General features: G+C 50.4%; 4 protein-coding genes across 4 annotated transcripts; 3 read left to right on the forward strand and 1 right to left on the reverse strand.

Annotated features, from left to right (window-relative positions):
• Nucleotides 1-51: 51 nt before the first annotated feature.
• EPUS_03364 (uncharacterized protein) lies at nt 52-5,746 on the reverse strand (the record flags this gene model as incomplete). The annotated part of the gene is made up of 2 exons (XM_007801922.1): nt 52-3,374; nt 3,433-5,746. The coding sequence occupies 2 exons, from the start codon at nt 5,744-5,746 to the stop codon at nt 52-54; spliced, it is 5,637 nt and encodes a 1,878-aa protein (XP_007800113.1).
• A 451-nt stretch (nt 5,747-6,197) lies between these two features.
• Nucleotides 6,198-7,862, forward strand: EPUS_03365 (Dihydrolipoyllysine-residue acetyltransferase; the record flags this gene model as incomplete). Its single annotated transcript, XM_007801923.1, has 4 exons — nt 6,198-6,304; nt 6,362-6,414; nt 6,469-6,692; nt 6,747-7,862. The coding sequence occupies 4 exons, from the start codon at nt 6,198-6,200 to the stop codon at nt 7,860-7,862; spliced, it is 1,500 nt and encodes a 499-aa protein (XP_007800114.1).
• Nucleotides 7,863-8,227: 365 nt separating this feature from the next.
• EPUS_03366 (uncharacterized protein) lies at nt 8,228-9,553 on the forward strand (the record flags this gene model as incomplete). Its single annotated transcript, XM_007801924.1, has 3 exons — nt 8,228-8,440; nt 8,494-8,791; nt 8,841-9,553. The coding sequence occupies 3 exons, from the start codon at nt 8,228-8,230 to the stop codon at nt 9,551-9,553; spliced, it is 1,224 nt and encodes a 407-aa protein (XP_007800115.1).
• A 913-nt stretch (nt 9,554-10,466) lies between these two features.
• Nucleotides 10,467-12,122, forward strand: EPUS_03367 (Cell division control protein 3; the record flags this gene model as incomplete). Its single annotated transcript, XM_007801925.1, has 3 exons — nt 10,467-10,899; nt 10,965-11,431; nt 11,487-12,122. The coding sequence occupies 3 exons, from the start codon at nt 10,467-10,469 to the stop codon at nt 12,120-12,122; spliced, it is 1,536 nt and encodes a 511-aa protein (XP_007800116.1).
• Nucleotides 12,123-12,755: the final 633 nt, after the last annotated feature.

A 12,755-nucleotide genomic window follows, 5' to 3' on the forward strand; every position in this document is an offset into this window, starting at 1 on the left:
AGGTAGGGTGGGGGAGAGGGGAGGGGAGGGGGGATTTGTTTGGATCAAAACTTACGGGATGAGCGCGTCCTCGGTTTGCCGCCTACTCTCCCTCTTCTCCTCCCCTTCATCATGATACATCCTCAGGAGAATACTCACGTACGTATTCGCAGACCCACTTTCCTGCTTCAGCAGGTTAGGTGGCTGCTTCATGAACCCTTGACGCCAGAGCTGCATCCTCAGTTCTTTGTCGGCATTGAATTTTTTGGCGAAGTGGTAGGATTTCCGTAGGAGGGACATGACGCGGAGGAGCTCCGGGGAAGGGATGGAGGCGTAAACGGAGTCGTTGGAGAAGAGCTCGGCGACGGTCTCGATCATGAGGAGTTGGAGGACGCAATTGGTGATTATGCGGTTGAAGAAGCGGCGGCGGGCGACGGTGACGACGGGCGCTTGTGTTTGGGTGTCGACTTGAGAGGGACGGTAGTCTTCTAATTCTGGAGCGACTGTGGGAGTGGGTGGGATGGTGGAGTTGGTAGTGATGGGTGGAGTGGGGTGAGCAGGGATGGAGGAAAGAGAGGCTTCGGTGGATGAAAGCTGAGGTGATGCTCCATTGGTAGGTGGAGTCGTCACGGGCTGTGAAGATGGTTCTGTGATAGCCAGGCCATTTGAGGGCGATGGATCTGCGATGGAGGGGGTGCGTGCATGAGACATGGTGGCACTGGCGGAAAATAGTTCGTAGGCGGTGGTACGGTCGAAGAGGCCGACAAATGCCCCGACAATTCTCGCCCAGTGATCCGGTCGGAACTTGGTCACGTTCTGCAGGATGAGCTGTTGCAGACAATTACTGCCGATTCGAGCAATGGTGTCGTTCTCCTGGCAGATACACAGAGTAAGGAGATCAAGGAAGCGGTCGAGCATATGCTCTAGGGAGTCAAAGTAGTGCGTGAATAAGGTGATCATGTTCCGCAGAGCTTGGATCATGGTCGTAGATAGCCATACAGAGAGCTCTTCGTGGTTAGGCGCCTTGGACATCTCGGACTTGGATTGGAGCACAACAAAGATTGGGTAGAGGACTTGTCGCCAAAGAACGTCCCAGAAATCTCTGGGGAAGTCTCCTCCATACTTGATGAGAGTTTCGAACAGGTATGTCAGAGCTCGCGATCTGACCTCGAGGTCTTCTCCTGTCATCAAGATATCTTGATATGCAATTAATACTGGATACCAAAACTGCTCCTCCTCCGACTGCGGTGTCGGCTGCTTGATGCCAGGCGTGATGCCATTACTCGTCTGGTTGCGGCCTCTATCGTGCCGTTGCGATAGTGGACATTCAGGCGTCTGTAGCATTTTGGGAACGGTGGATTTCAACGTCTCGATTGCTTGCAACGACTTCTTCTGGAATTTGAGGTTTTTGGCGAACTCAGTCAAGCAAACAATGAGGTCTGCGAAAGCGCCTTGGGTGATGACAACACCAAACCGAGTGTTGTAGATCTGGTTGGTGTAGTCAAACGCCAATGTGACTATGCCTTCGTATTTCTCTCGCGCAGCCACTGTGAACACGCCGAACATCGTCTTCCAGCCCGATCGTATGTTCTCACCTCGTGCTTGAATCATCTGGATGAGACACCTCAAGACCATATCTTTGACAGTCACAACGTTGCTGTTGGCCATGACGTGTTCGAAGGGCTTAAGGAAGTCTTTTTGAAACTTGAAACCGGGTAGCTCTTCGATCTCCATGAAACGCATCGATAGCTGCCGCAACGAGTCGAGAGCGAAGAACACCACCGCAGTGTTGGTGTGGCAACCGACTTTGTTGAAATGCTCACCAAGCACTTCCCATATCTTGGTCCATTCTATCCTCACCCGAGTCATGTTGTAGTAGCTGATCTCAACCAATTTCTGAAGGCTATATGTCCGCGGCGAATCACTGTCTCCAGAGGACTGAATCTCTTGCCAGCTCACGTCGCTCAAGGCACGGACAAAGCCGAGAATGGCCTCACTGGACAGCTTCGCAGTGTTGGTGAATATCCGATCGATCCCCCGGACCATGTCGGTAGATCTAGTCTCCATTGCTACTTCGGATCGATAGCTGGTGTGGGAATTGGCTGAACGTGGTCTGGGTCGCCTGACAGACTGCATCGACTTCCTCGAACGCCCAGCCTCGCCGATATTCGAAGGAAGTGGTATCCTGGCTCGCGTAACATCCGGTAATGCGTCCTCGTCCACCCCGCCTGATAATAATTGAAGACGGTCAAGCATGCTGACACAGGTCAAGATCTCTCTCCAGGAGCCCTTGAGAAGTTCGCCCTCTGATAAGGCAATTTCCAGCAGGACCTTCAATGCTTCTAGATTCTTAGCCATCATTTCCTTCAAGTTGCCAAGATTGGTAAATTTGGCCAGTGCGGTAACGAAAGCTTCTCGAGGTATTTCAAGGTCAAAGCGACAAGAGATTCTGATGGCGAGCTTGAGGCCCTCCATACACTGTTTGATAATGTCAATGTTCTGCGTAACCTGAATCTGTCCAGATATACCGGACAAGAATGACATCCAGGTAACATTGAACATTGGCCCGACGTGCTTAACAGACGACGCGGGTATGAATCTGGATAGCTCTTCTCGAACCACAGATCTCTTTTGCGCCCGGATAAGACTACGATACAGCTGCTCGGTCTTGTTGGCCATTTCTTCCGAGGCTTGAGCATATTTTTCTTTCTGCACGTCTCGACCAACGCTGGCCAGAACTTGGCCAGCCCTCGAGGCTAGTCCACCAGTAGGCATTGATATTGGAATACCCAAATCTGCTGCATGCTCCCGCTCAGAAGCCAGAACAATCTCGTTGTGTGCTATTTCATCAAATATGCCAGCCAGGTACTCTGCTGGTAGATCTTGACCATCATTGATACCTCTGTTGTTCTTGATGAAGTCATCAACAGTCATGCGTCGGCCCTTGAGCTTGGTGCTATGCTGGTCGGTATTGAGCATAATGACCGAGTAAGCAAGAACATAGGCGGTATCAGCGTTCGCGAACGCGTTGGGGTTGCCAGTCAAGTATCGCTCGGCAAACTTTAACATAAATCGGTCGATCTTTTGCGCCTCGCCGGGTAAGCGAAAGCTTTGCAAAAACTGCCTCAACGCATCAACAAAGCGTCTCCTCGCAAAGTCCATGGCATCCACGAATGCATGCATGATCGCAATATTTCTTTCATCGCCTTCCCCTAGAAAATCTCCAAGCACAGCTTTGTCCAATCGGTCATTGCCGATGAGAAATCGAGCAATATCCTCTGCTGAGTCACTTTTGATAAATCCTTCTGCAAGCAGGGTCTTGATGCCGCGCTTGGGCTTGAAGTTGAATTGGCGAATGCCCTCGTTCAAAGCAGTCTTGCGCTGTTTGACCTTTTCTATTTGTGATGGGTCATCTTCGGCGACCGGTGTGGAGGCTCCTGTGAGCAGCAGCACCGGTACCGTTGTCCAGGGACTCCCTCGAATCCTCATATGATCCCCGAGAACCCGGATACCGGCCTGCCCCAGCTCCATCGGTAAGACTCTGCTTTGACCAATTGTCTAAAGAATGCAGTATTTCGATCAGACATTCTAGGGATTGCTGTTTCAAGATGTACTCGCTCGGTAGCGCTGCTGGTGGAGGATTGGCAACAGCAATACTGGCAGTGGAGAGGCCAGGAAGCAGAGCCCCTTTCTGATGCCACTCCGATCCAGCACTCGGCATGCGAATGTGTTGTTCCTGATATTGCACTTGCTGCACCGGGGTCACATTGATGGGAGAACTGCAGATCCTAGCGAGATGTTCGATTATTCCCTGATACATGTTATCCAGCGCTGCTCGATCGCAATCGTAGTTGAGGTATATCTCCACAAGGGCTCGTGGATCTGCCGATAACCTCTCCAGAACATCCATGAAATGCTGCTTCTGGAAAACTGGTGCACTCTTCTTTTCCAGTACCGAGAGGTAAACCTCTTTGAGGAAAACCTCCAATTCCTTTTTGAGCATGACACGCAAATGCTTTAAACACAACCAGAAGATTTCACAGCAGACTTCATAAACTCGAGCCACCGAGCTTGATGCATTGCGTGATAGACTTAGACATAGATGAGGTTTAGCTACTTGCATAAAAGGATTGGTCTCCCCGTCGCTCCCGCTTCTGATCGAAGACAGTGGGGAGATGAAGACGGATATATGGTTGTTGAGGAGATGGTGAATGAGATGTAGGGAGAGCAATTTCGATCTCATGTTCTGTGACTTCAGATCCTGTTGTTGCTCATGAGTCAGGATTTTCTGGCTCAATTTGCACAATGACCTGAAGACAAGAAATGCATCTTTAATGTAGATATCGTCCTCTTCATCTTCCGCAGAGGCATCAATATCTTCCTGCTCGTCGTGTTGGCCAGGCCTGGACAGGACGCTAGAGGTAGAACGAGGAAGTTTGCGGTCTTTTCGGGCTCGTGTGACCATGGTAGGGGCATTCTCGGCGACGACGGCATCGTCCAAGTTCTTAGTGTTCTCGAAGCTCTGCAGTGTCATTTTCTCCTGCTTCTCTTTTGGCGCGGTAATGTTCGACACAGCCTCGCTGTGGAAATCTTTTTGACCCTCTTCTCCATCACCACCGGACTGCTCATGGTCTCCAGCGATCGACGCACCCGCAGACAGATCTTCATCACTTCTCGAATGGGGACTTCGACGCTGCCGAGCCTCTTTAAGATCCAGCCGCACACGCACGCGGTCAAAAACTGTAGCTACCATTTGCGTGAGGGAGCCTTGTGCTACTTGCTGGTTTTGACTTGATTTGGAGTAGATAAAGATATTGTATATCTGCCGAACAGCTTTAAGCAAACCGGCCCCATGGACAACGATTTTATCGTTTAAAACAGCAGCCAATAAAGATTTGACAATCTGTTGCTGAATCTCGATTGGTGTGGCTTCATTCTCGAAGCAGTCGCAGATGGTCTCGATAGCTCGCTCAATCAACGGTGGCTGCTGCAAGGCGTTCTCTGCGTCCTGAGCACTACTAGCCTCCGCCGAGGGAAAAGCAAAATAGGAATAACTTATGAGCTTTCCGATGCAGTCCAGCGCGGTCACCTCTAGGGGTATACTGAAGGTCTTCGAAGCCAGCTGGAGCGGCCGAAAGATGGTTTCTGGATCGACGCCTTGGTTTTCATCCTTGATGTTCGCCAGAGCAGCCTGGACTGCCTCTTGTAAGTCCTTGCTCTTCCTTGCTTCCTTGGAGCTGCCAATTGTTTCCAAAGCCGTGACCACGAAGACTGTGGAGCTAATGGGGGCAGAGACAGAGGTCGAAGTCGACGTAGACTTTGCGCGTGGTCGGGGTTCAAGGGCAGTCGGCGTTGGAGATGCTCTCTGCTCCGGGAGGTCATGCTCAGGGGGTGTAAGTGGAAGATCTTTGGACACTCGTATAGAAGGTGATGGTGCTGGTATCTGCGTCTTTGCAGGCCCTTCTGTAGATCTGTCTGGCTCGTTCGCAACCTCACTCTCACCATTTAATGAGAGAAAAGGATCTGGAGCTGTAGTTAACCGCTGAGGGGATTTGGCTGTAGGATGGTCGTCAACCTCAGGCTTTTGAGGGTGACTATCTGGCATCGTTATTTCTGTCCATCCCGATTCTGCAGACAGATTGGGCTTGTCGGCTTCCAACCTTGCAGGAGGCTCTTCTGCCTCTCCAGCATCATCCCCTGAAAGTCCATCCGGCGCATTTTGATCAGGATTCAGCTCGTTCGGACGATCTCCGTCGCCTTCAGACATTGAGTGGCAGCCTCAGATAAACGAATGCAAATACTTCCTCCCACACTCTGCGCATTTGTGATCGCAATTATGAGGTACTTAAACCTTACTTGACACCACTCAGTGGCTCCTGAATTGCTCGTTGGGCCCAGAATAGATATTCTACGTCAATCCGTAAGAGCATAGAGTGCAGAGAAGGGCGTCCCCAGGGTCCGGAGGGTCCGAACCCCCGGAGAGATTGAAAGCTGTCGGTCAGTTGGGCTTGGGGGTGGCTTTGGCTCCCTCCGGTCCGCTCATACCTCAACATCCTTCTCCGAAAAAAAGGATCTCTCAACATCGCCCATACACAAGGTGCAACCTTGAACTTATTGTGGGCTTCCAAAACTCATGTTCACTACGGTCATTCCTTTTGGCGTCCTCTGATATTTTTTGGTGGGCTTGAACTGTTGTTGCAAACTACAATTGGGGCACGATGTCTGCTCCGACTCTGGTCACCCGTTGTCCGACACGGGTGTTGTTGAAAGGTGCTGCCAGCTCGAGAATAGGTCGCCCGGCATATACACTTCGAGATGTTGCCTTGTGAGTCCTTGGGAAAATCTTGAAGCCGTCCGTCTTCATTCTGACACCACATCGCAGCCGCCAGACACTCCCCGCCCTCTCCGCCCTTTCCCGATATTATGCCTCCAAGTGTATGTCTTACCCATGAACGGACCTGGAGATCCTTTCGTAACATGTCTTTACAGCATTCCCACCTCACACGGTCATCAGCATGCCGGCCTTGTCACCCACCATGACTGCCGGAAACATTGGAGCCTGGCAGAAGAAAGTCGGCGACACTCTAGCTCCAGGAGATGTCCTGGTCGAGATTGAGACAGATAAAGCACAAATGGATTTCGAGTTCCAAGAGGAGGGTATACTCGCCAAGATCTTAAAGGAGAGTGGAGAGAAAGATGTTGCCGTCGGAAACGTATGGCTTCCTCCTAGATACTGTTGACGTGTTTCTAATGCCCGCGCTTTATAGCCAATTGCTGTCATGGTCGAAGAAGGTACAGAAATCTCTAGCTTTGAGTCATTCACTCTCGATGATGCGGGTGGGGAGAAAGAAGCTCCAAAAGAAGCGCCAAAGGAGGAAGCTTCTCAGTCATCTGAACCTCCAGCTTCTGGGGCTTCGACAGCACCTCCTCCTGCAAAGGAAGAGCCAGCATCTCAAACTCAAGACTCCGAGCCCACTGGAGGCAGATTACAGACTAGTCTTGACCGCGAACCAAACGCCAGTCCTTCGGCAAAAGCATTAGCCTTGGAGAAGGGAGTCCCACTTGGATCCATCAAAGGCACCGGTCCAGGTGGTCGCATCACCAGAGCCGATGTCGAGAAGTACAAGCCGTCGGGCGGGGCTGCTCCATCTAGTCCTGCTGCGGCGGGCCCTAGCTACGAAGACATACCTGCCAGCTCGATGAGAAAGACGATTGCGAACCGCCTGAAGCAATCTATGAACGAGAATCCACACTACTTTGTCTCTTCTACAATTTCAGTTTCTAAGCTGTTGAAGCTGAGAGAAGCACTGAACGCTTCTGCTGACGGCAGATACAAGCTATCGGTCAACGATTTTTTCATAAAGGCATGCGCGGTTGCATGTAAAAAGGTCCCCACCGTCAACTCTAGCTGGAGAGAAGAGAACGGTCAGACGGTGATCCGTCAGCACAACACGGTCGATGTGAGCGTAGCAGTTGCTACCCCTATTGGTTTGATGACACCGATTGTGAAGAACGCTGATTCAATTGGACTGTCTTCTATCTCGTCCCAAGTAAGAGATCTCGGAAAACGAGCAAGAGATGGCAAACTTAAGCCTGAAGAATATCAAGGGGGCACATTTACTATCAGCAATATGGGGATGAACGCGGCGGTTGAGCGGTTTACGGCCGTGATCAACCCGCCGCAGGCTGGAATTCTGGCTGTTGGGACAACTCGCAAAGTTGCAGTTCCGTTAGAAACAGAAGAGGGTCCTTCGGTAGAATGGGACGACCAAATCGTGGTGACGGCCAGCTTTGACCACAAGGTGGTGGATGGCGCGGTGGGAGGCGAGTGGATCAAGGAGTTGAAAAAGGTTGTTGAAAACCCGCTGGAGATGATGCTTTAGGTTGCTCTTGTACAAAACCACGCGACACACAGATGTACTATTGAGCAACTACATAATGTTCCACGCGTTTAATGGAAAGTATCAGCACTCCTGGCAACGGACAACACCATTGATATAATACAGAAAGTCTACCGTAGTTGGAGATGGGGTAACGCTATCATGACGCCGATTGGCTGTTGTACTCAATCTGTATTCCGAGAGCCCGAGCCCCGGTACTGTAATTTCCATTCACGAAATTTAGTGCTGCGGTGCATCCAACCAGCCAGCCAAGAAGGCGTCAATATGTCTTTCCTCTCAGGGCAATTCCTCTAACATATCCCTGAAGACGACAACCACAAATATTCTGGGGTGTAGCGCACCCTGCGATGAGCCTGACCTCGCGGTTGTCCAATCTATTCGCCTCAGACCCATCATCACATCTGATACCCGTGTCGCAAGAGGCTGATGGCAGTGAGCACGATGCGATTAGTGACGACCGCACAGATGCGCCAATTGCCAGGAGGATCAAGAGAATGCGCACAATGGAGAAGGCGGAGACGGACGAGGACTTCGAGCTGGAACGTCCACCATATCTCCACGTAGGTCAGGCAGGGTCGACGCTCTGCTTCGGCCATGCTGACACTGTTGACAGTCAATGCTTGCTGGAGGGATTGGAGGCACAAGTGGTGATCTGTTGATGCATTCTTTGGACACCGTCAAAACAAGGCAACAAGGCGATCCTCATTTTCCTCCCAAGTACACCTCGATGTCAGGGTCTTACCTCAAGATCTTCAGGCAGGAAGGCCTACGGCGCGGATTGTATGGAGGAGTCACAGCTGCTATGTTGGGATCATTTCCGGGCACCGTCATCTTTTTTGGGACCTATGAATATTGCAAGAGACACATGCTTGATCGTGGGATCAACCCTTCGATCTCGTATCTCACTGGAGGTACGCGCTCAATCACCATTTGCTGCATCTCGATGCTAACAGTGCTAAGGTCTGGTCGCTGATTTTGCAGCGTCGTTTGTGTATGTGCCGTCTGAAGTGCTCAAGACTCGCCTACAGCTTCAAGGCCGATACAATAACCCCTACTTCAATTCTGGCTACAACTATCGAACGACGTGGGATGCTGCCAAAACCATAGCACGGATCGAAGGATTTGGTGCACTTTACTCTGGCTACAAAGCCACGATATTCCGTGACGTTCCATTCTCGGCGCTTCAATTTGCGTTCTATGAGCAGGAACAAAGGCTTGCGCGCGACTGGGTGGGAGGCCGTGATATTGGGATTGCTTTGGAGATACTTACTGCCACGTCTGCAGGTGGCATGGCTGGTGTCATCACATGCCCGCTGGATGTTGTCAAGACCAGGACGCAGACGCAAATCACTAGCGAAGATCCCAGCAAGACCAGCCAAGCGGCTCATTTCGAGAAGACGGTGAAGGCTGCTCAAGCTGTCAAGAAGGGACAGACCCGGCTGCTACATTCCGGACCACGATCTGTGCCAACTGAAGCACCAGTACTGGACACCTCCTCGGTTTTCACAGGCCTGAGACTTATATACAAGACAGAGGGGTTGACTGGATGCTTTCGCGGTGTAGGTCCGCGATTCGTCTGGACAAGTGTCCAAAGTGGCACGATGTTGGTCTTGTATCAATATCTGCTCAAGCAGATGGAGGGTCTGCAGCCTTCAGAGGGTCCAATCGTCTAAGGGTGATTCTCTTGAAGTCCGATCTGGGAAGGTGGATGGATACTATCATCGGCATCTAGCGTTCAGGGCGTTCTGTACAGCAGCATCTCAACTGTAAGAGTAAGGATAACAGGCCTAGCTTTAGAGATCTATTAGAGACTGTAGATACACAGTAAAAATTGCTCATGCAGCAACACCATGAAAGCCGAGAGAAAGGGTCACTCTACTCAAAGCTTATATTCTCTGTACCCTGTTTCAAGATCAGTCGGAAAATTACTAATACTACGCAACACGAGAAGCAGGAATACGAAGACCTGCAGTGTAGGGATCAAGGGGTTTGACGGAAGATAGTGCAGCCGCTCCGTCTCCCACAGTCAATCTGCGGGAGAGAAACAGTAGACCAATCACTGCCGCTAATCTCCTGTCTAGTCCCCTGTCTCGACTAACACCCCTTTCCTGACATTTCATCTTGCAGGAACAGCAAAGAACTTGTCGCCAACACTGCGCTTGGGCATCATATCTATTACACACTTTTCTTCCCGCCCTGTGGTCACCTTGAGAAAAGCGCAAGCAGTACTCTTTCTGTCACTTATCGTGAAGAAAGAACGAAAAAAAGCCGTTCCTAAAAAGTATGTTCCCCAAGAAATTTCCATCGACCTCTATTGCGCCGTACGGTGCGGCCATCTCCATCTGTCCACCCTCGTTTTCTCGGCTACAGTACTGACAGAGAGTGTTAGGAGGATCAGGCGGATAGACTGACCACAATCATACCTTCCCTGTTTACGCAGATCGGTTGACATGGGTAAGCCTGAAACCAAGTCTCGTAAACATCACCTTCAACTCCTGCTATTTCCTCGTGCACATACAGTGTAGGTCGCTGCGATCAGCTGTTCAGACAATCACCGCAAGCTCGGGCACATTTAAGATAGAAAAAATGGTTACAACAGCGGTCGTGGTGACAAAGCCTGAGCTACACCGCAATTCTAGCTACTCATCAGCCAAAGAGGATCTCACAACCCCTGCCTTACCTTCTCTCAAGCATGGTGGCAGTTTCAATCTTACTGACGCTGTTGATAATTCAGCTGCCATTGCTAATGGAGCCCAAGCTTCAGCGCGTGCTTCACCGGCGCCCAACATCCCGAATGGCAAAGCAACATCTCCATACTCCGAACGAGGAAACCCGATGACTCAAGGTGCCTCGCAGACAGTCAGCTCCAAAGACCCAAAGGCTGCCGCTCAAGCTGCGAACGATATGAAGAATGTGGTTCGTCGGAAGTTGACTGGTTATGTCGGTTTTGCCAACCTGCCCAACCAATGGCATCGCAAGAGCGTGCGCAAAGGATTCAACTTCAATGTCATGGTAGTCGGTATGTAGCACCCTCTTTCATGTGCAATTCCTCCATGAGTATGTGTCAATTGATTGCTGGTGTAGGAGAGTCTGGCCTTGGAAAATCTACACTGGTCAACACCCTATTCAATACCTCTCTCTACCCTCCTAAGGAACGCAAAGGACCCAGCCTCGAAATAATCCCAAAGACTGTTTCTATCCAGTCGATAAGTGCCGATATTGAAGAGAACGGGGTCAGACTTCGTTTGACAGTCGTGGATACACCAGGTTTTGGAGACTTTGTCAACAACGACGATTCATGGAGGCCCATTGTGGAAAACATTGAGCAGAGGTTCGACGCTTACCTCGAAGCCGAGAACAAGGTCAATCGTATGAATATTATCGACAACCGTGTCCACGCTTGTGTCTACTTCATCCAGCCTACTGGACACTCTCTGAAGCCTCTGGATATCGAAGTAATGCGCCGGCTCCACACCAAAGTCAATCTGATTCCTGTTATCGCCAAGGCTGACACCATGACTGACGAGGAAATTATTAATTTCAAGCAGAGAGTAAGTGTGACTTTCGCTGCTCCTCGATCGTTGTGCCAAAACTGACTTCTGCTAGATTCTCACGGACATAGAGCACCACTCCATCCAGATCTTCGAGGGGCCACGCTATGAGCTGGATGACGAAGAGACCATTGCTGAGAACCAAGAAATCATGTCCAAAGTGCCATTCGCGGTTGTAGGTGCAAACTACGAAGTCACCAACCCCGAAGGACGCAAGGTTCGAGGACGACGTTATCCTTGGGGTATCATCGAAGTGGATAACGAGGAGCATTGCGACTTCGTCAAGCTGCGACAGATGCTCATTCGAACTCACATGGAAGAGCTCAAGGAACATACCAACAATGCGCTTTACGAGAACTACCGATCTGACAAGCTCATTCAAATGGGTGTCAATCAAGACCCTAGCGTATTCAAGGAGGTTAACCCAGCTGTCAAGCAAGAAGAGGAGCGTACTTTGCATGAGCAGAAACTTGCGAAGATGGAGACCGAGATGAAGATGGTCTTCCAGCAGAAAGTGCAGGAGAAGGAAAGCAAGTTGCAGCAAAGTGAGGAAGAGCTCTTTGCGCGCCATCGCGAGATGAAAGATCAGTTGGAGAGACAACGATTGGAGCTCGAAGAAAAGAAAGCACGGATTGAGAGTGGCAGGCCGATTGAGGAGAAGGGCAAGAGAAAGGGCTTCTCACTGCGATAAACACATCCTTGGAAGGGTCCTGAAGATTCTGCAGCTCCTGGCTCTGGGCTCCGAGTCGGCATCAAAGCGCCACACTCGGCTCTTCTCTCTGCTTTCTGTGACAGTTCAACGTCCAATTCTCATCAAACTTCATGGGATTCAAGATGCTGACATGCATGGAAAGCGAGAAAGAGGCGAATCTTGGTGTGCAAAGGAACACTTGGAACTGTGCATAGTCATGGCAGCTGACTTTGTTTTTGAGGCGCAGAAAGCGGGGAGACTGCTTTCTGTTCATGTACACTTTTGCTTTTTCTTCCTTATCATGTGGCTTTACCTTAGTCGCCTTATACTCTTTAGTGATGGTCAGTTGGTACCAACTTCTTTCCTTCTCGGTTTAGCTGCGGCGATTGCGATTGCGGGTTACTTGGGAAGCGGGTAATGAATTCAGTCACTCCATAATTGCTTCTGCTAGTGTCACATGTGCTCAGAAATGAGGAACAGATTCGGATTTTGAGAGTTGATCTCCTAATATCATGTCTTTGCATGATGTTGGCTGACTGCTGCTTGCTCCCGTTGTATTGAACAATCACTAAAGGCTCTGTTTACAAGCTAGTATCAATGGAATAGACCGTGAAAATGTTGAACAAACGGGTA

This window comes from Endocarpon pusillum (assembly GCF_000464535.1).
Source record: "Endocarpon pusillum Z07020 unplaced genomic scaffold scaffold1403, whole genome shotgun sequence".
Taxonomy (NCBI): domain Eukaryota; kingdom Fungi; phylum Ascomycota; class Eurotiomycetes; order Verrucariales; family Verrucariaceae; genus Endocarpon; species Endocarpon pusillum.